Source organism: Falco biarmicus, chromosome 7, assembly GCF_023638135.1.
Source record: "Falco biarmicus isolate bFalBia1 chromosome 7, bFalBia1.pri, whole genome shotgun sequence".
Taxonomy (NCBI): Eukaryota; Metazoa; Chordata; class Aves; order Falconiformes; family Falconidae; genus Falco; species Falco biarmicus.
In genome coordinates this window covers 54,160,281-54,187,804 of record NC_079294.1, presented here as the reverse complement: position 1 = coordinate 54,187,804, position 27,524 = coordinate 54,160,281, and the positions used below count along the sequence as shown (strand labels likewise).

General features: G+C 44.1%; 1 protein-coding gene across 2 annotated transcripts in view; it reads left to right on the top strand.

Annotated features, from left to right (window-relative positions):
- The first annotated feature begins 8,499 nt into the window (after positions 1–8,499).
- Positions 8,500–27,524, top strand: part of LOC130153095 (neuronal acetylcholine receptor subunit alpha-7) — a 45,581-nt gene continuing 26,556 nt past the window's right edge. For both annotated transcript variants that reach the window (XR_008823216.1, XM_056347540.1), the window contains exons 1-2: positions 8,500–8,774; positions 9,808–9,947. Coding sequence is in view for 1 of the 2 variants with exons in the window: in XM_056347540.1 (XP_056203515.1) it covers positions 8,720–8,774; positions 9,808–9,947 (195 nt within the window). In the remaining variant the exon portion in view is untranslated. The remainder of the gene's footprint in view (positions 8,775–9,807; positions 9,948–27,524) is intronic.

The window sequence follows — 27,524 nt, the reverse complement described above, 5'->3', positions numbered from 1 at the left end:
CAATTACTCACTTTCTTAACAAAGCAGATATCATAAAATTTATCCAAAATTCAGTTAATCCTGCCACTAAAGGTAAGCCACATTGGCTAAGCAGATATCAGTTAATGTAAAAAGAAGGGAGGGGGGGAGGGGAAGAGAGCATGTGCACACACACAACTGCTCTGATAAAGCCAATGCTCTCTAAAGAGCATCTTTGTCTCTCCTATTCTTGCCCTTAATCCTGAAACCCATCCTCAGGTGTGTACCCTATCAGCATCCTGCTCTTTATCACCTGGGCACTGCCACATTCACAGAACAACTCTGTTTCTTCCTCCTTGAAGGAATCCTACCGCTTCCTCCTAAAAACCAGAAAAAATGACACAATGCAACTGGAATTTGGGGCTGAATCTGGCATGTAAGGCATGAACCAGACACACTGCTACACAGGGATAAAAAAGCAGGTGAAAAACTGGAGCAGCTCAGAACCCATTAGAGCAACAGAATGATCTACTGGAGCAAGTCAACTTCAAATCAGGTCAACAGTGAGGAAACTGTGTGAGTGCCAAGCTGCTCTTCAGTGTGCTGTCAGCATCGGGCTGCCAAGCCAGTCACCAGGCAGCAGGGAGGCAGCCCTGTGCAGCCCAGCCCCATCCTGCGAGAGAAATTTGGGGAAACTGTGTTATTGTAACACATTTAGTTGGGGATTTCTGGGCTTTGATGTTCGCGGCTTTCAAAATCAACAGTTTAAATGGCTTTGTTACACAATATTTAAACTTCAAATATTAAAATTAAAACAAATGATAGGGAAAATTTTTCAAAATCATCCTGGTGATTTATCGCTTGTTTTATTCCTAAAGAATAAAATGCAGCTGTCTGCTTCGAAAACCTGCTCTTAGGCATACAAACCCATGGGGTTCCCAGGAGACTTAAGCTCCCAGGTGATCAGAATCTCTTTAAAAAGTATGACATAGGCTCCAAACCACTGCAGTGCTTTTGCAAACTGCACTATTATGAACATATTCTATTGTCTGATCATCACGTGAAAATGTGGAAATGGTTATAAAAAACAGTACTACAGACAATCCCTCAGCAAACTGATAAATTAATTTTTTGTTAAAAATATTCAAGCCATCTCAGCTACTTAGAAGCTATCTTTGCAGCCTGGCATTAGCGATGCCATTGTTGCCTCTGCCCTGCCACACTGCATTATCTTCATAATTATTTGGGAATCCAGAATAAAAAAAATTGACCATGATAAAAATATAGCCTTGAATTACAGCCATTAAAGAGACTCACGACATTTTTATTTAAGCATTCCAGAGGATTTATTAGGAGCAATAGCTTCAATTAAAAATTAAGACTCACTTATGTAAATTAGCAAAAGCAGGAATACTGTTTTAGTTAGGTAGATATTCTATGTATAGGGCAAAAATAGACAAATCTCTGAAATTTTAGTTTCATTAAAAGAAGTCTTGGTATCAAACATCTCTGGCTAGAAAATAAACTTGAAATACAAAACTAGAAAGCTTTCCGTAAACTCCCATAAATTTCTGGCTTTATTTGCCTGGCTCAGGTAACTGTGACAATTTTTCCCATGCCCTAATAACATCGCAAATGGATCAAATTCAATACCTACAGAGTTACAAAACAAGGGATTTGGCTTCTTGTCTTTGCACTAGCAAGGCATGCAGAAGAAGAAAGTCCTAGAGCTGTGTGAAGCAAGGTTATCTCTGAACGCAAGAAGACATTCCAAGTATGTTAGTCTAATTGGTAGACAAATTTTAGGTCAGGTTTTTACTTCATTTTTCTATCTTTTATCTTATAATTAGTCATTTAAACAACCAGCGGTCTAAAATTCCTCCTGCAAAACAAATGCTAAAGGAAATACCTGAAAGCTTATCCAAGCTTGACTAATTCCCCAACCTAATTAAAATCACTGAAAAAACCAGGCTGTTCCTTCCTCTCTGTAATTTATGGCCCCGCTCTCCCCCTTTTTCACCCTCTCTGTCACATTAAAACAGAGTTTTATTAAAAATAGTCCATAATAACTGTATGAACTAACTGTGGCCTTTTAAATCTAGTTCAAGAAAAACACACCAAAAGCAATTTGCATTCACTCAACACAACCCTTTCGATGTTACTGGAAAACAGAGAAGTTTTATTTTGAGAAGTGACTCTCACTAAAATCAAAGGCAGGTTTATTGCTGGAAAAGCCTTTCCTCTGCGCATGTGTCTGTTTTCATGGCTCCCGCCTGGCTTGCTCATCGAAGGGTTACTTCAGGTATCCGCGCTGGGATCACCGGTCAGTCATTTATTCCGTCAGGTTCTCCAGTGCTGAGGAGGTGAATCACGTGTGAGTGAGGGCTGTGTTTCTATGCATTACTGAAGCACCTGATTTTGAGACATCCATTCATACAAACTGGGTGTCCCCAGCCCGGCAATCAGCCCTGCTCTGGCCCTGGCTGTGCAGCTTGTATTGCTCCTGCTGGGGCACATGCATGGGGCTTCAGACCTGCTTTCCACTTCCATCTACAGCAGGCAGAGTGCACTCCTCTGCCTCCTGATTTACGCTGCTGACACCTAGTACACCCGCTGACCGCCACTGGTTTGCAGTTGGTGTGATGAGTAGACTGGCTGGTCTTCTGTCCAAGCGGGAATGAGCAGGGAAAAGTCCGGCTCGCCCCGTCACAACCAGTAGCATCACAAGCCCAGCTGGAAGAGGGACCCACTGCTCCCCTGCGCCTGGCGGCAGCAGCCAGCCTAGGAGCCAGCATGCGCATTCTCCCGCTTCCACTGGCCACGCCGGGGGAACCAGAGCACAGTCCAGCTGGGAAAACCTGGCTGGCGTCTCTGGACACAGCAAAGCCACAGCCGGTCACTGTCAGCGCTTTGGACATGCAGTACCGCAGTCTGCATCTCTCCGACTAGGGGATCCAGATCAAACAGATCGCATCTAGCGGTTTGAATTATCTGTATTGAATTTTCCATCCAAACATGTATTTAAAGCAGTTTCAGTTCCTCCCCCGGGAGGGCCACAGCTTGTCACTGGTGAAACAATCTGCTAGTTTTTGAGAGCTCCTTTGAGTCCAGTGAGGAATCTCATTTCAAAAATCCCCCTGTCTCTTAAGGATACGTGGCCTCCAAACATGCTGCATTCTGACAACAGAAATGATTCATTTTCATTTCCGTTCTCTGAATGTGCCATTTGTGACACTTCCCTTGACGGAGCTGTCACCAGCCGTTTGTGGCCACAGACAGCATCTGTCACTGAGCCAGGCCCCTCTCCAGCCACCCACCACGGCGCCTGCCCCTTGCAGCCGGCGGTTGGTACCAGTGCCAATAAATGTGAAAGATGTGAAAGATATATGTGAATAATATATCCTTCACATCTTTCAGAATAAATGTGAAATAAATGTGAAGGATGCGATTATAGAGGCAGGACAAGATCTCCTTTAAAATAGAAGATGGTACATGATGGTGGTTGTTCCACATGCTTCACCTTCACCAGTGATTAATTAAAATCAATCATACATGGGCTGCACTGATTTACTTTAGCAGTGATCCTAAGACTTTGCAGAAGAAGCGGAGAGGGAATATTAGGGAATGCTGGTTTTATGCAACGTAAGAAATACTTGTACATTTGCAATCCGTGTACTCCAAGACAAAACGCAGAAACCTGAAAAAATAAAAGTCGTTCTCCCTTTAGCCACATTAAAAATGCATGTATTTGATGAAACTTAACCATTGGAATCCTAAAGGGCAAAATTCTGTATTCTGTAGCAAAGGAGCACACCCTGACTACTTCTCTTTTTAGAATTCTTGTCTGTAGAAATCTGGCTTTGTAAGACTGACCTGGTCCTATCCCCTGCCTCAATTACAACTCCAAAGTTTGGGTGAATTTGCTCTCAGTTTTGAATCGTTATTTAGCATTTCCAGGAAAAAAAGTAATGTTTCAAACATTTCTGTCGTTCAAAGGATTAACACTTAGCTTTATGGTGAAATGCCTTATTAGCAGGGTCTTTACAGATCAAATGACCATTTTTGTGGAATAAATAAATAGTTATTTAAATTGCAGCAGATGGTAATCTTTTCAGCAGAGAAAAATTTCGGGTGTGTTGCTTTAGGACAAGATAAATAAGGTTGATTTTCAGATGCTTATAGATGAGGATCTGTTAAAGCTTTAGGCCTAAAATGCAGATTTCTTGTCAACTTTAATTAGCTTCTGTGAACCCTAAGTGAAGTAGTTATTTAAAATCAGTCAGGGTGAAGAAAAGCAGTTTTGCGAGTTTTCTGTTGTTCACTCTCATGCAAAAAGATGGCAAAGGGACTCTGCAATGCTGTGAATTCTGTGTCAGTGAGAAATGAAATCCCAAGCCCCGGCACCACAAAATGACTCAGAAGGACCTGAGAGAGGCTGAAATGAGAGGAACAAGTAATTCCTTATACAGAAATCAAAGTGCAGATGTGCTAAGCACAATGTCAATGTAAACCTCTGATATTTTTTGACAGAGAAAAGCACCTGCAGGGTAAATACGCTGAGAAACCTCTGCAGTTATTTCATTCAAGATACCTCATTTACAACACCACAGTGGTGCTGCCCCTGTTGTTCAACAACCATGCTCATACTTCAAGGTGAGTGTATGCTAATAATATGTCATAATAGACAAGAATGCATTTTGAAAGATGCTGGCATTATAGAAATGACCATGGGCCCTATTCGTTAGTTACGCCAATTCATTAGGCAAATTTTACAAATCCTTATTCTTCACATCAGTGCACTGCTTGGAAATGCTTTCTCTCAAATTACTCCTTACAAAGTGAGAGGGAGGGCAGCAACTTTGTTATTTTTAAGCAACAGAATAGTTTGTGCTTTTCTTTATCTTTCCCAACAAAAGACTATTTGGGGAATCGATCATTTTCTGGAAATCACATACTGGTGTAGGAACTAAGAAGATTGGATGTACAGAATATAAAGTTTAATTACAAAATTAATCAGATTTCAGATCACTAATTTGTCCTTCAATAGAAACCCCAGCATCAAAACCACCTGCTACCTCTTGCAAGGAAGAAGCAATATATTGCTTCAGGACATTTCACAGAAAAAAAAATCAAGGTTATCACATATACATTCTCCATCATGGAGACTGCTAGCCATGCAAAATAAACAACAGAGAATACCTAATAACATGAGGTGCAATTATAAAAATAATTTTTAAAAAGCTAACAATTAAAAAGGTAATTTAATTCAAATAATATTGAAATAAATGTCAGCATGTCTCATCTAACATATACTGTAAGTTACCATTAAAAATTCTGGCCTACTCTACCTTCTTCTCTAAAAAGAAGGGAAAGCAGATTCTTTTTCTGATATGGAAGTCCCAGGTCACTGCAGTTTCACAATAATTAGATCAAACTCAGGAAGCACTGCAGTCACTTCAGTTGCATATAGTATAAGAGGGTCGCTTCTTCACTGCCGGCCTGATTTCAGGGCTATCTAAGCATCTGCTGTCACATTAGGAAGGTGCACGCTTTTGCTTATCTGTAGATCTGTGCAAAGAGAAAAAGAAGATATTCCTACCCCTCCAGGATATTCCAACCCCTGGACAACTGCAACATTTCTAATGACTGCATGAGTCATTCTGAATGTTCTTCAGCCAGGTATAAACAAACACCTTACAATTATGATAAGGGTCTTTTCTATAGATACATAAATTCAGGATCCTGGAGCTGTTTAATAGCTCTGTGCCTCACTCAGACTCTCAAAATAGATCTGAAATAGTACTTGAGTGAGGACTTTCACCTTCTGTACAAGGCTATATTAACTTGTTTGCTTACCAGACAAAGGAACAATAGACAGCATGCTGGTACTAGATACATACTATTACCACAAAGATTTTGTTATGCCTGACCTTCGTGTGAAGATATATGATCTGTGCATACTGTTATCTCCATCAATATACTAGGTATTCACAAATTGATGGACACACAATTGGCCGTGTCTAATTATGCCCAATATATATGAGAAAGTGACGGATACTGAGGGCTTGTTTGTCTTCTGGTGAACACCCAGCTGTGGGAGGTGGGCTGGGGGACCCACAATGGTTTCTCCAGCCTGTAATTGTAAAATGAGCTTGAATTCATCGTTGTGCCTAAGAAGTCATTATCTGGGGAGGGGTGGGTAATGGCTCCCTCCAAATCACCTGGCTGGGCAGCACACAACAGGGGGCAGAATTACTCAGAGAAGAAGTGGGTCTTATCTCTGGAGGGTGCTGGAGGCAAAGAGAAGAGCCTCTGCCGGCCACAGACCATACAGCTTGCTTTTGAGTTGTAAACAACAGGCTTTTACAAAGATAACTTGTGCCATAAATGAAGGCTTTTAGAGGACTTCAGTACAGTCTTTGTTAAGCTTTCTTTGCTAGTATCTTAACAACCAACCCATATAAATACTTGTGACTTACTGTTTATTAGCCAGGGTGTCTACAGAAAGCAAACGTAACCTCTCCTGCTGCTTGTGTGCATTCGCACCAGAAAGAGATTCTCTAACTAAAAAGGTAAACTCTGTAGAAGGCATGCACCTGACTGCACACATTTAGTGCGCCTGACTGAACACAGTTTAATCAAGGAGTAGGGCTGCTGATTGCTATTAAAGAATATCTAAAGAGAATTTCTGAAGTGCCTACAGAATTTTTGCTAACATCAAAACCAAATGAGACTGCCACAAAAAAAAAAAAAAAAAGGAAAGAAAAAAAGGCAAGATTTCTCAAGAAAAATAAATAGCTACAAACCATTCTTTCAGTGCTTACACTACTGGAATGTGGGGTTTCAGCACAGGGCTCACCTTTTGAGTCCCACAACAGATCCCTGAGGACCTTGGGCTGTGCATGCTTTTACAGTGCTTTCACTGCTGCCCCTGCCTCCATCACCCGGGCTGAGGCCGTTGCCAACAAAGCAACGTGCAGAGAGCGAAAAGCTGAGCCAACAGTAGAGGTCAGCCATGAACTGTAGATTCCCTCTCCAGATTTCTTGCCTGAACAACTTACTGTTTACTGTACAGCCAGAAAGATCTGGGGCACCTGTGCCAAAACAGCAGTGAGTAACAGGAGCAGGAGGCGAGAAAATGAGTTTCCTTCCCAAAATAAGGCAAAAATCCAGGTACTAAGAGCACTGCCATGGGAGGGCTGACGTGCAAATGGGTAGTAACACTTGGTTTCTCTGTGAGTAACACAGAACTCCCCCAGTAACCTGTTCCTGTCTGCTAGCTGGTCCAGAAAGGTCAAGATCTCATGGAAGAAAAACCCACCACAAAATGAAAAACAGAATTAACAAACTCAACCTAGACGGTCTGTTAAAAAAAACTAAACATGTGAGAACTTTGACGGTGCATGCCCCTACGTTAGCTATGGCTGGGCTTTTGGAGAGTCACCATTGCCACTTGCTGGTTTCCACCACCCCTTGGTAAAGCCACTTGGCATGTTGGCTCCTCTGAAAAGGGAAATGTTTCGGTGCTCCTGTACCTTATGGCTGGAACACATGATGCACCAATGTGCCGGGCTACTCGGGTTGCCCTCAGTTTCATCTGGTCCTGAGTTCAACATCTAAAAATATTTAAACAGTGACTACATAAATTAGGTCAATGCTTCAGCCACAACAGATTACCTGGATTTTTAAAGCCAAGAATGAACTTGGACTAACAAACTGCTGTTTGCTGGGTGATTTGAAAAACAAGTGTTTGGTTACCCCTTGCAAATGAGGACACCCTTCAATACCATTCTCCCTCAAATGCAGCTGCCTAGGACATTCATTTAATGCAGCAACTGGATTTGAAGGGCAGGGATTTGGGCTGAAAGAACCCAGCATGGTCTCAAAAATGTGCTTGAAGTTGCAAATGTGAGCCAGGCAATCAACAAAACGCGCTGAAGTGTCCAGGCCTGCCTTCCAACTGTGGTGCATTATACTTACACCAGGCAGGAGCTCGGGCATCATTTTAGTCCCTCACATGGTTTTCCAGCACTAGCACAATGCCCCTCAGCCAGGGCTGTAGGTCGGTATCTAGCCAGCGCATCCAGCACCTGAGCCCCCCGCCCCGCGTCCCTGCTGGGGATTGCACAGCCATGTGTGCAACGCCACTGTGCCCATCTCCCCCCCCCCAAACGGGCCCGAAGCCCAATTTCTGGCTCAGGCCAGCAGGGACTGGCCCTGCCCTGGATGCCCTCTCCCCCGCTGCCCCCCGGGCCGGCTGTCCGGCCGGGGCACCCCACCGCCGCGGGCCAGCTCAGCCTCCCGCACCGCCGCGGGGAGCGCCCAGCGCTTGCGGGGGGAGCGCTGCCCCAGGCCCGCAGCCCCCCGGGGGCGGCTCCTCGCGCTGCGGGCGGCCGCCGGCTGGCAGCGCTCGGGGCGGGCCGCGGCTGCCCGGCGGGGGCGGGTGGGGGCTGCCCCGCTCCCGCCCTTAATAACGCCGGGGCGGCCGGGCACGGCGCTGCGCATCGCTCCGGCGGCCGCCTACGAGCGGCTGCGCCGTGCCCGGCCCGGGCGCCGGGGAGCGGGGCAGGGCGGGGCGGGAGCCCGGCGGGGGCGGGCCGGCAGCGCCGTAGGGCAGCGCCGCGGCGGGCGCAGGCAGGGGCCGAGCCGCCGGAGCTCCGCGGGCCCGCACCCGCTGCCGTGCCGGGCTGCCCGCGCTGGCGGGGCTCGGCGGCGGGAGGAGCCGCTGCTGCGGTGGCGCTGCCGCGCCGGCTGTCGCGGCATGGGCCTCCCGGAGCTGGCGGTGTGGCTGCTGGCGGCGGCGGGGCTGGTGCGCGGTGAGTGCGGGATGCGGAGGGCGGGGGCGGCTGCCGGGGCTCCCCGGGGCGCGGCGGGACCTCGGGCCCTGCCCCGCGTCTGGCCCTGCGGGCGGGGGCTGCCCGCCGCGCCCCGGGGCCGCGCAGCGCCGGGAGCTGCCGGGGCGGCGCGGGGGGCCGGGGCAGCGGGTCCGGGCGGGGGCAGCGGCTGCGGGACGGAGCTGCGGCTGGGGGGGTCGGGAGAGAAAACCGGGAAGAGGAAAGTCCGGCTGGAGCGGGGACAGGCAGGGCTCGCGTTCGGGGACCGGTTCCACCCTCCCCGCTTCCCTTGCGCTCTGAACCTGCCTCTCCCCCGGTCCACGCTGCGCCGTCCGTCCGGAGCGGCTCCCTCTCCCTCCGCAGCAGAACGGCAGAATGTAGACTCTGCCTGGATCCGAGGCATAAAAAGGACAGAAATCCCTGAATATTATCGCGAATGTTAATGTCGTGCCTGTCGTCTCTGCCAGGACCCCTCTCCCCTCACGTCGTCCATAGCCGCATGAACCGCGAACCAAGCGGACAGTACTCGCCCCCAAGAGTTCTCCACCTGGAGCGGCCCGGGGGCAGGCGGCAGCGTGACCTGTGGCCGTTTTTCTCCCGCTGCCTTGCTGATGCCCTCTGCCGCATCCCTGTTCTGCCTTTCTGCTTACAGCTGTGCCAGGGCAGGGGTCAGTACAGGCAGTGTATTTCCTCTGCACCACTCCTTGCTGCTGGACCAAAGGGTGCACGTGTTGACAAAGCATCGTTAGCATTTGTAATTTATCACTTCTGGCCAGCCAAGAAATGATCCAAGAGGAAATCCCCCTTACAGGCTGGGATGGAAAGAGAGCAATACATGTGTGATAAGAGTTTGTTGTAGTAGCTAATGAACTGTATGAATTACAGCGGAATTGTTCTGGGAATGCAGCAGGTAAAGTAATAGATAACATCTGGTAGCAGGAAAAGAGCATATGTCCTAGCTTTACTTTCTGATATAGAATCCTTATTTTTTATCTATTTACTCCTGTGCCCAAAGAGTCCCTGCAAGGAGAGTTCCAAAGGAAGCTTTACAAGGAGCTGCTGAAAAATTACAACCCTCTGGAGCGACCGGTTGCAAATGATTCCCAGCCACTCACTGTCTATTTCACTCTCAGCCTCATGCAGATCATGGATGTGGTGAGTCTGTAACCTCCTAGGAAACTCTTTCTTTAAGAAAAAGGGTGGATTATTCCTTCCTGGAGTGGAGATCTGTGATAGTGAAGGAAGGCTGCAAGGCAAGTGGAAAGCACAAATGATTCAGGACTCAACACCAAATTTTGACTGCCTTTTTAAAGAAGTAAACTTAGTTTGCCTTGTTCCTAGGTCTCTTGTCGATATCTCCCTACCCTCTTGGCAGTATGAAATATTTGAGGTGAAGCTCAAACTTAATACTTTGCCTTTTGCATCCTTAACTGTACTTAGAACAAACAAGAAGTGTAGTCTAAGGCTGGGGGGATATGGAAAACAAAAGTTCTTAATTTCTGGTGGTCACTAAAGAGCTTCTTATTTTTGGAGGTGGGGGAAGAAGGGGGTGTGCTGGCCAAAATTCAATTGTTATTGAAATAATGTATAAGAAATAATTATGTTATTTCTTAGGCTTAAATTTTAGCTGCTCTATTTGCAACTACCAGTTGTTTGGTGTATGAGTAGATGTTCTTGTGCAGTATTTGGCATATGTGTGTGTAAAATGCACTGCAGGATCTTTTGGGTTCAAGTATGAGCAACTCAAGCTTCACTCTGTTACGGCAGCACAGGGATGGAACTCTACATATAAGTGGGTTTACAGTACTCATTTTTACTGAATACAGCCAGCTATGGCCACTAATAAAGTGAATTACTTAAAACAAGTATTAACCACAAAATGCTGTTATCTTTCAACCAGATGCTTAAAGTTTGAGGCACAACCAAATTTAAAAGGAGAAAGATGTGATTATTCATGACAAGTGCCGTGTTTTCTGTTCCCTTACAAGCTGCCGATTGCCAAACTCCAGATGCTGTTCATTTAGTACCTGGAGGTCAGCACACAGATACAGAGCTCTGCAGGTTTAAATACTCATAGTTCCTATGCACATTTTTGCAAGTTTTAGATTAATAAGCCCTGAGGTGAATACTGGGATGTGTATTTCCACTGTGGTATTTACTGTTTGCTCAAGTAAGAGTAGGCGGTTGTAGCAAGCTGTTTCAGTGTCAGTGTCACTAAAGCCAACAGGCAAAATATGTCAGTTGTATCGTTGCCTATGGCACTTGAGTTGTAATACATGTGACACCAATGAGCTGAACAGAAGCCGTGTGGAGTCGTGTAATCTTTGAATGATGGGGAGGGAGGAATTGTGGTTTTATGCAGAGTACAACAATTTCAAAAGGTGTTGGCAGACTGCGCTCGGTGGAGACTGTGGCTGTACTGCATGGGCACCTGAGAACTGGGAGAGGACAGCCGGGTGTTAGACCAAAACTTTGATGTGAGATAAAAGCTGGTACCAGTGGGTTGAGGTAACAGGTGACACAAACTTCACGTTACCTGTATGTGGGCATGATTTTGTTGTTAATGATGTTTATTGTGGGTGGGTTTAGAGGTTTTGCAATAAAGGAGATCTCCTCGTGCTGAACACTGCAGACACAAGCAGTATGTGACCTCAGGCACAAAGAGTTGGTCCAAATAGATAAGTAAGCAAGAATGCCTTTGGACAATTGGAGACAACAGGAAAAGCATGAAAGCAAGGAACAACACAGAAGTAATAAATGATACTGAGTTAGTAAGGGATAAATTAAAGTAATGATTCATTTTCTAATTATCTTAGAATGTGTCAAGGTAACACAAAGGGGCATCTGAAGGGCAGTGGGAGTCAGGAGGGCAGGTCAGAGGAAACTGAGAGGTGGAAGCTCAAGTGAAGAGAACAAAGGGTAGCTTGGGACAGGCAGTGCTTCAAAGGTCTGAATGCCTGAAGGTCCCCATCTGGGTTACTGCTGCAGCTATTCCTGCTGGCTCAAACCCTCGTGGGTCTCTTGGCACGTATGGCAGGGAAAGCGAAGGACAGAACAGTAATAACCACTGGGTTCTCTGGACCTCGTGTCCTCTGTGTCACGGAGCTTTGGTCTAGCTCCTCTTCCCAGTGCAACAGGCTTCTGCAGCAGCTCCTCCTGGCTGGAGCCCTTGGATGCAGCTATACGTTCTGCATAGCCCTGGTTAGGCTTGTGGCTCTGGTAGCAGTAGGCCAGTATGTTCAGGAAAGCTTAGCCAGCCTGGTCAAGTCTGTTCAAACTGAGCACTTGAAAAAAAACCCACACTTCAATGTATCGCTGCAGAACTTGGTACGGTACGTGGTGCTTCAACTGAATCTTAAACCAGGCTTCAAAAAAAGCCCTTCCCAACCATGGACTTGGTTTACAAGAATGTCTGTCATAGCTCCTTTTTGGGAGATGACCTCCTGCTGCAGCATGTGCCTTCTCACAGCTACTGGGGGAGCTTTGGCTTTGGTACAGAACAGTACAGTCCCCTTCAAAGGATGTCTGTACAACTGTCTGTTCCGGAAAAAATTTTCTAGTGCTTGGTTTTTATCCCCGTTATCAAAATAAATCCTGATATTGTGAGGTTTCTGTTGTTTGGTTGGGTTTTTTACTGTTAATTCTGAAATTAATTGTATGTAGTGTAGTACTATTTCAGAACAGGAGAGCTCAAAAAAGCACTTTGATCCAAAATAAGAGAGCTGTGAACAGACCAATTTCTTCCCTGGCTTTCAGAAATTGCACTTCTGGTGTCATTCTGTATAGCCACATTTGGGCCGAATATGTTAAGCTAAAGTGTTTTTAAGTATTAACCACCCTGGGAAAGGTTTGTTGTGGGGCCAGACCCTCCTAGTGATGACATACCTTACAGGAACCTTCTTTGTGTCATCAAAAATGTTCCCTGAATAGAATAAGCTCAATACCCGTGAGACGCTTTTCCTGCTTAAACTGTGTCTGTACTCTGGAGGTTTCCTTTGCATTGCTGTGAGTTAATAGTGGGGGGCTCTCCTCCTTGTGCTCCTGGCGTGGCTGTACCCATGCCCTTGCCTCCTGTGTGAACAGTTGGCTGTTGGAGACACAAGTGGCTCAAGGCCAGCAGGCAGTCAACTTCACAGAGTTAATTTCTTCTGGAGTTGTCAAGTTAAATGAGAAACTGTACAAACTGAAGGGCAAATATCCACAGATCATTAGCCAGTCTGGGTATAGTCAATGACTGGCAGTCTCGGTGAATATGATTTGAAGGGAGTTTTTGATCCTATGTGCCTTTCAAAAAAAAAAAAAGCCAACAAAAAAACCCCCAAAACCTTCATAATCAGTAAGAAGCCGTAGGTTTTGTACTGGCAGTTTAGTTACAGCTCATTGTGCTTGCTATGAAACTGACTGCATTTCTTTCTCTGAGGTCTGGGATTGACAGGCAAAGAAAAACCAGCCATGAAGTAAATTAAGCTTCACAATATAAAACAAATGAGTTTTCTTCGTTGTCAACGAGAAGCAAATGCTGGTGGGGATGACAGCTACTCACAATAACAATTACTGGTTTAACAAGCTAGAAGCAAAACATAGCACCATCATACTTCCCTGTGGTTTGTATATTCACTTTACTGGCTTCCTATCTGATGGCAGCTGTACTGGGAGTCACACCGATCCAGAGCGGATCCATCAAATCCCTGCCAGGACAGACTCTGCCAGGCTGGATCCTGGCTGCTGCCATCCCTTACTTGAAGCCTCTTCCATTCCACTCTGACTTTACTGACAGGAAAGAGAGACTTTATATGAAGCCCTTGTCAAATACAGAGGGTGTTTCCTACCTCACGTTTTTAGTTTAACCCTTTCCTTCTAAAACTAGCAATTATTTCTACTCTATGCTTGCAGATACGCTTTTCTTTCTGTTGGTATCGCATATTAATATGCATGCTAGTATCAGGACTACTAGTAAGTGCCGATTGCCTCAACTTTGTTTAGTTCATTAGAAAATAGAGTTGATGAACTGCCTAATGAGAATGCAAGCTGACCCAGTAAATCATAGGAAGTGTTGCTTTTGGGAGGGAATGGGGAGGGAAGGCTGGCAGTGTGAGAAGAATGCAGTTCGGGGACACAGGAGAGCTAGGAGGCTGGGGGAGTGCTTAGAGGAGAAGTGGGAATGTGTGGTGGACCTGAGAGACAGCCAAGGAGTTTGGAAGAAAGGTGGAATTTGGGTAGAAGAGGATGGAGGGCGAACTGAAAAGAAAGAGGTTTGAAAGGAGTGGGCTTAAAAAAAGCTTCTGTGTCAGGTTAATAAGAGCTTTCAAGAGAGAGCTTTTAAGTTCCTTCAGTTTGCTTTATTCCTGCACTCCTTAATAGAAAAATCAGTGCTCTTAAACCTTTGCAAACAATCTTGCAATTAAATCATCCTGAAGTGAAAATAAAGCGGAGACAGCCAGCTGGCCAGAAGTGTTATTCAAGGGCATTTCAGTTGTTATAATATCAGAAGACTGAATAAGAGGTTTCTTTTGCTTTTTATAATTTTTTTTTCAAATATCTTAAAATGAGAAATGCTAAGCATTTTGATGAAAGAAATAAAGAATAACGTACTTCCTTCTTGAATTTGCTGAAATCTTGTTTCAAAACTCCTTGCTGGAAAGCAATGTATATTGGATGAATAGCCTGATAATAAGCATCTCTTTGAATCTGAATGAGAAAATGTTTGGAAATTTCTGACTTAAGAAAACAAAAAAAGTTTAAGAATAAACACAGAGGGAAAATCTTAACGAACAGATTCTAAGGGTATCTGGCTACCTGAGTGGCAGGAGGGGAAGAGGGGTTAATGGGTGTTCATAGTTGGTCAAGGTCATAGCTTCAATACAATGTCAAAAAAATAAAGAACATGATGTAGAGACGCTACTTATTTTTATTTACATCTCACCTCATGGAAACCCCACTACTTGCACCAGAAGCTAGTCTTTGGCCTGTGCCCATCTAGTATTTCAGTGTTGATGTGGAGTATGAACCTGACTTACATTTAGGAAAAAAATTCCAGCATATGCATTTTAGAGAAATAGATTCCTGAAATACGCTGATACAATTTCCATACTAGATAAAAATAAAGCCACCACTTTTTTAAATGCTATGTGGAAGCAAACACCTTCTAACATTTCCTCTTTTAACATCTATCCCAGTAGTACCATCAGAGGAGAATATTCAGCCGCTACCTATTGGTTTGGAGCGCACACTAGGAATAGATGTAGCAGCAGTGCTGTTCCTGCTCTGCTGCATCTCATGCAGAATAGCAAATGGCATAGAAAACCAAACACAGTGATCACAAAGGTATGAATTTTGTGCCTAGCCTGACATTTTTACAATAGCCATATTTGTATCTACTGTAAATTAACACAATTAAGAGAATCGTATCTGAGGGAATTCCATCCCCAAAGGTCAGGAGATGAAACCTTAGAAATTAACACAAAATGATCATACATTTACACTGCAAATTACTGCTTAGAGACACAGACATGAAGAACTGGAACACATTGAGATATACAGTGATAGTTTAAACTCAATTTTTACTGCTATCTAAACGAGCTGAAGAATCCTGTGGTCTTACTTGAGTTTGGAAGGGGCTTCCAGAGGTCATCTAGTCCACCACCCTACTCCAAACATGTCTAAACAGAGCATGTTACTCAGGACTGTGTCCAGTCAGGTACTGAACACTTCTGCAGAGAGAGATTCCACAACCTCCTTGGGCAACCTGTCCAATATTAAAACTATCGTCATGGTCAATTAATTTTCCTAACATCTAAGCAGAACTTCCCTTGTTCCAACTTGGGAACAACACTAAAAAACACTTCTAGAAAGATGAGGCATCTTCTTCAACAGAAATGGGTACACCCCATAAAGGTACTTTTAGTGAAGCATATCAGGTTCCTTGACTATTTGCAGCAAGGTATGTATTTTGACTTTAATAAAGCCTTTCTGAATAACATTCTTAGCCGAAAACTGGAGAATAAGGCCTTGGCAATCCCACATAGCAGAACTGGTTAGAAAATCTTAAGAGTAGTTGTCAGTAGTTTGCTGTCAGAGTGGTGAGATTTTAGTTACGTGGTGAGATTCCCCAGGAACAGGTCAGGCTTTTCATTCATCTGGAAATAGAATAAGTAATATTTTAATTAAATTTGCAGATGACAAGTTTGGGAGGGGTTCAGAGAATACTGAGGGCAAAACTAGGATTTAACATTGTCTTGTTGTAAAAGTTGAGTGAAAGGACTGGTTTGACCCAATTTGATGCACCTTTTTTTCAAAGCCTAAATTATGTGAAATTTTGAGTACTGTATTCTAAAAAGTATTTGGATGCACTGGAAGTCATCCGTCTGCTGGAGGCTTGGGTTGTATTGCATTTAATTTGAGCCTAAGTGACTGGAACCGAAGACAGGTCAATACTGCCTCTGTATGAGGGAAGGTATTTGTATGATTTGTATGATTTGTATCATTCCATCAACTATACTTGTAGGCATGGTCCAGACTCTCCCTGTACTACATGGTATGTAAACACAGCTGAAAAGATCATCATTGTTCCAAAACATTTACAAGCTAATTATATTTTGATAGACTGGATTCTTTTAACATCAGAATTGTTCAGATAGTAACTGTTGGAGCATACAAGACTGTGTTAAATAAAACTAGCATAAAAATGCTGAAGTTAAGAGCAGAAGAATTAATGCATTAGGATCGGTGAATGGCTTTCTCGTATTAATTTTCAGTAATATGTCTTTCTATGTGGAACTTGCGACACCATTTTGTGAGTGTCCTAAGCTGATCTCAGTACTCTGCTGCTGAAAGCGACGATCTCACCTACTTCTGGCTTCACATTCCTGCCCCTTGGGCTTTGTGCCCATCCTATGGGACTGGGCAGTTAGCTGTACCCATTTTTTGGGTAGTTATTTTTCTAGGTGACTGACTTCAAATGTAGATCAGCTTGAACTGCTCACAAACCTCTTACCTGTGGTTCCGCTTCATTAAGATATGACACTTAAAATCTGTCATATATTTAGCAAACCCCCAAGCTAGTTCCAACTCTGTCTGAGCCAAGCTGCTAAACTTGTGGGAATGCTGGATCGATGCTGCCTTCGCCTGCGACTTCTGCAGCAAGGCTGGCAGCGGGAAACATTTTGGACGGTATGAACATGTCAATTTTGGTCAGCTCTGATCATAAATTAGTATTTTTTTTTTGTACTGGCTGAAGAATCAACATTTAATAATTTATTCAAGTACATTGAATTTAGTGATTTATCTACGTAAATAGTCAAGTTCTTACTTACGTTGCATAACACCATTTAGTCAGGAATCTTTCATGTTTCCACCAGACGTTTACTAGCTAATTAAATAATTTACTAAGCAACATTTTTCACTTATTTTCCAGTTTCTTATGTTTCTTTTTTTAATTTCTAGTTAGGGGAAAGAAAAGTGCTGAATAGTTGTTTGTATGTAGTGAGCAGCAGCAGAATCTCCAGAGAAATCTTGTTCCTTTAGGCTGTTCAACTCACTTGTGCAGACCAAAGGAAAAATGAAAGCATGGAAACTTTTTTACCTTTATCTGAAGGCAGTCAAAGTTTGCTCATCCTACATTGCCCTTGGTTACTTGTATGACTTAGATTTATATATTCAAGGGCTTTCGTCCTTGTTTCATTTTACACAGTGTAAGTGATACAGTTGACTTCAATGACTTACATACAGTGCTTAGCAAAGCCTCTGCATAAGAATCTGCAGCTCAGTATTTGCAATCAAATACCCCGGACCCACCGGGCAGGATAGTAATGTAAAATATCTTGAAATTTGAAAAAGAAAATTATGCTGTCATTCACAGAAGCAGAACAGCCTCTGTAAAGAAACAGACTATAAAACAAACATCTCCCCCGCAAAAATGAAAAAAGAAAAAAGAAATTTAAATCGGGAAAGACGAATAAAACAACCAAATCAAGAGGCTTGTTGAGAAATGGTGCTGAAGAAGTTCCTAAGCTGTTTATCAAACCTCAGCAGCCTCTTTGCAAACAATGGTTGTGGCAGAAGCTCATCAAATTTGCATTATTCTTTTAATTTTTAGCATTCATTTGTGTACATTAGAAAAAGTCTCTCCAAGCTTTATTTTCCTCTCACTTTGCTGCTTGATCTTCATTCCCTCCATGCTAAAGGGAGAAACTATGCGCACTTTCATCTTGCAGCCATTTCCATTCTACCATCATTTATTCCTGAGAGTTTAGAAGACTGGAACTGTGCTGGGATATGCTTTCCGATATTTTTAGTGAGTTTAATACCTATGAAAGTTACTGGATTATAACAGAAAAAAAAGTATTCTGCTTCTCCAAGAAATAAGAGGAACAGACCTTTTCAAGTAACGGTGTAAAATACTCTGATAATCGATCCACTTAAACTAGCAGACAGCTCCTCTCCGTGCCCTGTGGTGGCGAGAATCTGGTAACTAAGACAAACCACAACCTTCCTTCAGTGGCATTTGTCCTTTTTTTCCTGTGCTTCTAAGTATCTTCTGGCTTTTTTGACTATTTTCTCCTTTTACCTAGCATTTCTTTTACCTAGACTTCTCAGTGTTAGATCTGGAAAGGTATTTCAAACAGGCTCTATTCTGTAAGATGGAATGAGAAGCACTGATTTTCCATGAACTGAAGGCAGTTTGCAGGAAGGAAAAATAAAAGACTTCTGGTAATGGTTAACTAGACGACATTAGAGATGTTCATCGTATGTGGAAGTCAGAACTTCTGTTCTGCTTTTACTTCCACAGGAGAGGACTTTGGAATTATAGTACAAAACACAGTTGGGGTTTTTCTGGTTTTGTTTGTTGGGTTTTTTAAATATGAGTAAAGTAAAGCAGTTTCTCTTAACATTTTTCTCACCCTTTGTATATATAAATAATCAGAATGAATCAAAAAAGCTCAGTACTTCATTTCTTTGTTTTCTAACTACATTGGTATGGATGCCCCATTAACGGAAATAGCGAGTAGACCTCTGCTGGTATGCCACTTGTGGTGAGAAGGTTTGCATCCTCACTGTGAAAAGTATGATTAAGCTCCTAGAAAACAGATTCTGGTGTGAGGGACTGCTGTAGAGCACAGGGACCACAACATAAAGCTTTTACATTTTACACAGGACCTCTTATTAAAGCAACAGAATTTGCAAAGCCACATAATTTAGTAATTATTACTAGTCCTCACTGATCAACTAATAAAGCAAAACTACAGCACAAGACATACGTTTTGGGAGTCAGGTCTGGCTAGCTAGTACTTGTTCTTATAAAAAGCTTGTAATTCACAGAAGTTTGGAGACTGAAACAAATATACTCCCTGTAATACTCAGAATAGTTCCTTTTTTTTTTTTTTTTTTAAGGCTATATAGAATTAAAATGACAGTATTTCTGTCACGTTCAAGTACTAGACAATACATCATGTCACTGCTTAATACATGAGTTTGTGTCCTTTGTTTTGACCGTGTGGATCAGCTTGTTACAGCCTGTGGAAGTTTGTATGAAATGTTTGAGAGGACCGCGGGGCTGCACTGCTCTCCGGCAGCTGAGCATCTGGCTCCATAGGGTGCAGCACAAAACGTACAGCTGCGGCGGGAGCGATGCGCTCGGTGCGTGCCGTCTAGTCTCTCTACTCGTCTGCTGTCATTTCTGTGCACACACAGATTACATGCTTTATAAATCTGGCGTTTCTTGGGAAAGCCTGGTTTACTGTACACATAAAGAAGGGAGTTGACTTGGCTCTTCTGGGTTTGATTTGCCTCTGACTGCAGTGTCAGTGTGCACTGAGGAAGGACTTCAGATGCAGGTGGTTGCCCCTGCTGGACCCATTTCTTTTCTGGGAAGTCTTCTGGAAGGGCTGTGGGCAGATGCTGTGGGCTGGATGAATTATCTGGGGAAAAGCAACCCACACCTAAGCAGCACCACTCCTGTCCCGCTCCTCTAACCTGGTGTGTGTGGGTCTACAGGCTGGCAGGAAGGGTGCCGCAGCAGTCTCGGGGACGGTGGCAAGGGAGGCAGGAGGTGCAGCCAAAGCAGCGCACCTACCCTCAGACACCGTTCTCGGGAGCACCTGTGTTACCAGAGGAGCCTGGGGACTGGCTTAGATTGCCAGTTGTGGTTTAACGTTTTTAAATGGTAGTCCTCATGGGCTGTGGCTCCTGGGCAATCAAGTAGGTGGCATTCTGTGTCTCTTCCCTCTTTCATTTTAGGGTTCTGTTCTCAGGCTTGTGTGGGTACAGTGCCTACTTTTCTCTCGGAAAAGCACACAGTATAAAAAATTTTCAGTAATTTACAAATCTAATTGTGCTGACAGTGGTTGAACGAAGTATTGTCGATGGATTGCAAGCAAACACTTTCCTATCTATGAACAGAGTATTAACATAGAAACATTCAAATGTTAATTACTTCAAATTTAGATGATACAGATGTGAATTCTTCAGTTTCTCCTGAACTCCTCACCATGTTTGCCTGAATAGACTACTAAACAATCCTACTGCTTCCAATCTAAATATATCTCAGAGTTACAAAAAAGGCAAAGAAAAAAAAAGATTTCACAATGGGTTGGCAGCAGAGAGCATATACGTACATGTGCTTATATAGAAGAAGAAATCTTTTAAAATTCACTTAGAATTTTGATTACTTAAATATTTTTAATGTTAGCTAATTTATTTTGACTTTTTAATTTATTCAAAATTGAAATAATTATTTTCCAAGAATAACCAGAAGAAACCTGAAGTAAAATGTATATTTGGGCTTGACCTTGAATTATGCTTGCATTTTCATACATGTTGTCTGAAACTAGAATTTGGTTTGTAAAAAGGAAAGGCTGCTAACACTGGCTTCAACAACAGCTAACTGGGAAGTGCAAAGAGCATGGCAGGAAGCAACGTGAGAATATGATATTTATCGAGTTCCTCTCTCCAAAATGCTCTAGTAGTGATGTGGAGCCATATTTGCATAGCTGATCATCGTGTCTCCGTATTGCTTATATGATCCTTATAATGGAGTAGCCTGAAGGGAAGATGATGGATAACTGTATGCAGAGTTGGACCCCACACATGTTTAACTGCACAGCACTACTGCTTTGGACTTCTATTGGCTTGTTTTTCTCTGTTCAGCCATGAGTATTAACGTATTTCTGTAGTTGGCATCCCCGTAATTACTCTCAATAACTGCACAGTTATGTCGCTTAGATATTTGAGAGGAAAGAAACAGGCCTCTCACCCACTGCTACTAAATGCAAGAACAAAGACAGAAAAAATAACGAGCACTGGCAAGTCTGACTGAACCACGCACTGAGCTCAACTAAGCATTTTTTATGGCTTTTGGCGCGCTCGCTCCATCTCTGACCCCACCAGACAGAAATGTTCTTTTCATAGGAGAGAGTTTGCTCTTTTGTGTTGCAGAAAACAGCAGCCTGAAGGACTGTGTAGGTGTTCTGACATTTCAGTCATGACGCTTGTTGCATTTGTGAAGAGACAGACACACAGTTGATTTTCATCAATATGTTCCTCTCAGCCAAGCTCACGGTTTCTCAGTACTTTTGTCAGTGACTCTTTACAGGCACTGAAGAGAAGTAGGGACCATATGGATTTTTAGGGAAAGTTGAAAATTAAGACCCTGTAAAAGACAACTCTCAAACCTGTCCCTTAGAGGATGTAGGGTAAGGAATAACTTGATTTTCTGTGATGCTGATTTATCCTCTCTTCCTGAGTTATCAAGGTGTCTTTGTAATACTTCTTGTGTCAATAGCTGCAGAGATGTTCAGCAGGATAAGCAATGTATTTTGTACTACACCCTTCTCCAGGGAACTTTTTAATTGCCATGGTGATGGCTGTGCTGTATCCTAGATTGAACAGAGACCCCAAGACATCAAGGATAATGGATCATGTAACATTAACATCAGGAATTTTGGAGCTACTCCTTCTTGTTTAATTTGCCTACACTTGGAAAGATGGAGATAAGATAGTACAGTTAGAGAGACTCTCTGGGATGAGTAACAACACTTTGCTAACTGGTCCTCTGAAGCTGGCCTTACCTATGTCCATGTGTAGTGGACAGGGCTGTTCCTCATGGTTCTGTCCTAGTCAAATGCCTCTATCTCTGTGACTCTGGTGGTCCTCAAAGATTCTACAGTTTCAGCATCTGAACTGATGCTAAAATGTGGACAACATGCTCTGGTCAGGTGTGGAAATTTCTGATGCCGTTATTCACAAAAATAGGATAGAAGAATGCCAGCAGCAGGCTTGTGCTGGAGCTGTGTGCTCTGATCGCACAAAGGGAGAGGACGAGACAGCTTTGTGTTCAGCCCCCTGTCCCCCCGTACCTTTCTCTTCTCTCCTTGAGAAACCACCCGCTTTCCTTCCACCTTTGTTTGCTAAATATACATGCTATAACAGCATTTCCATATGACTTAGGAATATTTTGAGGAGAAGGACTTACTAAACATCAAGCATGACTTAAAGTTGATTAGCAAGAATAAAGAGTCAAATCTTTTGATATAATGCTGTCCTGGCATTACCAGAACAGGTACAGCCAGACCTATCACAAAAGCACAGGTCGATCAGGGCTGGAAGGGACCTCAGAGACCACCCAGCCCAACCTCTGCCACAGCAGGGTCCCCTCCAGCAGGCTGCACAGTCACGTCCGGGGGGGTTTGGGATGTCTCCAGGGAAGGAGACTCCACAGCCCCTCTGGCAGCCTGTGCCGGGGCTCTGCCACCCTCCAGGGAAGGAAGTTCTTCCTCACACCCAGCTGGAGCTGCCTGTGTCCCAGTTTGTGCCCGCTGCCCCCTGCCCTGTCGCTGGGCACCACAGCCAAGAGCCTGGCCCCGTCCCCCTGACACCCCAGTCAGGTGTTTGTGTGCGTGGAGAAGATCCCTCTCAGCCTTCTCCTCGCCAGGCCGGGCAGCCCCGGCTCTCCCAGCCTTTTGTCATCAGGGAGACGCTTCAGTCCCCTCATCATCTCTGTAGCCCCTCACTGGACCCTCTCCCATAGTTCCTTGTCTGGAACCGGGGAGCCCAGCACTGGGCACGGCTCCAGCTGGGGCCTCACCAGGGCAGAGCAGAGGGGAGGGTCACCCCCCCACACCTGCCGGCCACGCTCCTCCTCGTGCACCCCAGGGCACCGCTGGCCCCTTGGCCACCGGGGCACACTGCTGGCTCGTGGGCACCCTGCTGTCCCCCAGCAGCCCAGTCCCTTCCCCGCAGAGCTGCCCCCCAGCAGGGCAGCCCCAGCCTGTGCTGCTGCGTGGGGCTGTCCCTCCCTGGGCAGGGCCCTACGCTGGCCTTGGTGGCACTTCCCCGTGTCCCTCTTCGCCAGCTCTCCAGCCTGTCCAGGTCTCGCTGAAGGGCAGCGCAGCCTCTGGGGGGGCAGCCGCTCCTCCCCGTTTGGCACCATCAGCTGAGTTTTGCAGCTAGCCTCTAGGCAAATAAATAAGGCCGCAAGGATTTGACTCCCTCTTGTCTCGATGCTGTCCAAGGAGTGGGGCTACAGGCCTCTGTTGCTCCCTCTCAGCCTGTGGAGCGGTTGGTAGCTCACAGGTCCCAGTATACATTCCGAGCTGGGATGCCTGCCTGTGTCAGGCTGGCAATGATAATCAGGACCTGGAGTCAGTATTTAACACTGATTCAGGGTTCAGTCCTCTCCATGGGAGTCTGCCGTGGAGTACAACGGAGTCAAGGAGTATAAATAAGGCAGCAGAACACGGTTATTACTTTGCACGCTTGCAATAAATGTAACTGCACTTTAAGCTCTGTGCTGTATTTAATAATTGAACTGAGTGAAACCTATAGTGAATCATGGGAATTCCTAAGAAACCTCCTCCTCTTACTCTTCAAAAGAATATTTTTTTTCGCACAAAATGTGCTGCTATCCTGTGCTTTACTCATTTCACACGCCTGATCCCTGCTTGTCTTTGCCAAGATGAATGTGTTCAAATCTAAATACAATCTCTTGTTAACAATGATGTACTGAAAAAAAAAAGAAAATAAAAGGAAAAATGACTGCTATTACAATTATGTCCCCATGGTAACAGAAATGGTACATCATGAAGCTCTTACACATATTTATAATCTCCACTTCTTTTCTGTGAAACTCAGTGAAAATACATCTGAAGCCCATTGCCAGGACAAAGCCCTGTTACAGTCGATAGCAAGCACGACTGTCAGACCTTCTCAAGAGTACCTATGGAACAGAAATCCATTGTATTTCTTGTGCACATGCTCTGCCCAGAGTTAAGATGACTCTTCTATGCTCTTTCTCCAGCAGCAGTTCTGCTGTGTAAGGTTTGCATCCATCTGGGAAGACCTGTGTATGTTTTGAGCAGACTCCTCCTTTCCTTTAAAGTCAGACAAAGTAGTTGGGGAGAGGGCAAATGCTTCTTGCAAAAAGATTACTTGGTGTGGAGATACCAGTGGAGTTTTTCAGACTTGTAAAATAGAGCACACATGGCACAGTATAAAAACCAAACCAAACCATCCCCCCTCAGAATTTCACCTGAATTAAGCAAAGCAATCAGACTCCTCATTTCACACCCCAAATGCAGCCTTAAGCCAGGTAAAAATCAAATGACATTTTTCTAATTTTAAAGAAAAAATTAAGATAGCCAAAAGGCCAAAATTGAGCATCTAGTCCTATTCTAGCAGCACAGAATGCTTTAGTAACATTTTAGCATTTTAATTCTAGAAACCTTTAAAACTTCCACAGAACTTTAGCTATGAGCAGGAGGATACTTGGCTGTTGGATTCAGATTTACTTCCTCACTCTTGTTTTAATCCTGGTGCACCTGAACAGTGCATGGGACAGGTGAACTTCAGGCTTCAATACCCATGCAGAACACATACCTGAAAATCCCCGTTTTTTTCATTCTTACACATAGGTCAAACTCGACAGTCACCAAGTCTGAACTGTAAATGTGGGTAAGCTCATAGCAAACCTTGTGTTAAATATGTGCTGGCTCAAGTGTTAAACACAGACCAGAACTGTAGCTAGTCTAGTGCTCAGGGTATCTTTCCAGCACTCACACCAGGAGATTTCCTTTCGTCCTCTCCTATTCCCTTCTTCCCAGCTGCTACATGCCGTCTCTCACCAGTGTTGCCCAGTGACTTGCAGACCATCCTGTTGCGGTTTCCACTACGTGAAACCAGAAACTCACCATAATGAGCTTCACCATGGCTAAAGCTTGTACCTCCCCTATCCCAGGACCCCTCTGCACCCAACAACCAATGCTTGTTTCCTTTTGGGGTAACACTCCATGTTATTTCTGCTCCGTTCCTCAGCCTGTCTTTTCTGCTTGTCCTTGCTACTGCGTGCAAACATCTGGGACTAATGTCAGCACATGTGGCAGTCCAAGCTGCTGTACATTGAGGTTACAAGTGCGTGCAAAGACTGCACTGGTGAGGATATTTATAGCAGTGCTGAAATCGGTAACGCTATAGAAGTTTTGTCACAGTACTGTGAAGTATTCATTTGGCGCTGTTGCATTGCTATTTGTAGCTGGGCACCATTTCCCTTGTGTTTAATTGGCTGGAAATAATGTGCTTGTAGGTTAGAAGGAAGGTTTACAAAGTAATTTTTTAAAACACATTGGTTGATTTTCTACTGATTTAATCACGCTTATAATAATTAAAAAAACCCCAACAAACACTCCCCCCTAAAAAAACCCCAAAACAAAACAACCCCAAAAAGACAGTAAGTAGTCTGAACAATTTCATGCGTTCCTGATGGATGGGACACGCTTACAGACTGTCAAGACAGGAAAATGCCCTACAAATACGAAGTATCACATGCCCTAAGAGTAGTACCCAAAAGCTAAGACCCAGTACGGCATAGACGGCTGGCTTTAAGGACTGCGGGCACTGTTTCACTCCCAGGTACCAAAGGAAATGGCATTACACATCTATACCTACCTAGATGTGTGCATTTCAAAGGAAGATGACATAGGTAGATACTGCTTTGAACTAAATCTCCCATATCTTGAACTTTAAGCATTACACTCTGATTAAGCAGACATTTATGAAGCTAGGTTGTATTTTGAAGGTGAGAAGCTGCACAGAACTGAATAGCAAGATGAGGTCTTGGCTGTCACAGAGCTACCGGCTAAAGAGAGGTAGCTTGAGCTGCAATGTTTGGTTTGTTCAGCATTATTTCTAGTAAATGTGGCCCACTCCTTAATTTGTACAAGAAATGGTTCTAGTAAATATGGCCAGACAGAGGAGTCACTGAATGTAGGTCATGGTTCTAAAAGAAAATGAGAATAATAAATAAATAAATAGAATTACAGTGCTGTCAGACCTTAATCCCACCTGTCTCATGCAGGAAGCTTCACTGGATTAACAGTGACCCTCTCCTACAAATATTTCTAAATTTGTTTATACCATTGAGCCGCTATATACAACAGTCACTAGCCTGAACACTGCCTGAATGTTACACCCTTTCAGAAAGACTCTTCAGCTGCATTCTCGTTTTCAGCTGCACATTTTAGTGTAGGTTCTTGCTCAGCTCTATTGTACTGTTCACACGATGCGAAGAGGATGATTTTTTAATTCAAATAGGAAATAGAGGAACTGTCACTGCATCTGGGATTGGTACTGCCACTCCTTCAAGATTATAGAAGTGCTCAGGAAAGCAGGTTGTGTTGGGAATATGCCAAAGATTTGCCCTGCTTTGTTCCTGACTAGAGATTTAGGGGACTTCCATGAACTTTTCACTGTATCACAAATGAAAGCATGGGCTGGGGAGAGAGTGAGGGGCAGCCTCCCTGCAGGGAAACTCTGTCTGTTTCCCACATAACTCTTCAGTATTCCAGTTAGCCCCAGAATAGCCATTTATTGCCTTGCTCTACATTGCATTTACAGCCCAAAGTCGGCCTTCTTAAAAAACAAAAACAGGCAGTGGCAGCAATCTGTGCCAGTCTGTCATCTCCAGCAACACACTCCACTCTCCCCCGTGAGGAGCAGTTCTCCAGAGCAGTTCTCTGATTTCAAAGACCTTTAGCACATAGAGAGTATGAAGACCAATTCATATGCCACCCATCACAAATCTAATAAACCTAAGAGCTCAACAGAAAAGAAGTTTTCTTCACAATTTTCACTTCAGTTAACTACTCACATTTTGGTTTGCCTTAAGATTTTAATTCTTTGATTAAAAAAGAAAAAAAAAAGCTAGAAGAAATTAAATCAGAGATCAAGAAGCACAGAAAGTAAGGCAGACGTTTCCAGGCTAGATTTCAGAGATTTGACTGCATCTCAGTGCTACAGAAGATATTTAGCTAAATCCAAGCACAGCTGCAAGACCTTATCCCTGAAGGTCTGAAAGAGCCAGAGTCTGAGTTGGAAGGTGAGGAAGTCACAGACAGCAGTGCTGATATCATCGGCAGTGAAGGTGCCTCAGGACTGAGTTTGGCTTTGAAGTGGAATGTGGAAGAGAAGGGTGATATCCTAAATGCCTTCAACTTAGTCACTAAGGTCACTAGCAGCCTGGAGTGGCTGAGTATAAAAGAATGAAGACCAACATTCAGGAGGTTTTTAGCAGCAAGAGAATCAGGGCAAATTTGGAGCTGTCATAGGAAGAGCTGGCCTAAGGCAAGCCTGAGGCCAGGGCCAAGTCATGCAGAAGCGGCACACGTGCTGACTGGGCTGCCTTGTAGGACACGTCATCCGCAACCCTGTTCGAAGGTTGCAACAGTTGCTGGAATTCTGAAGGAG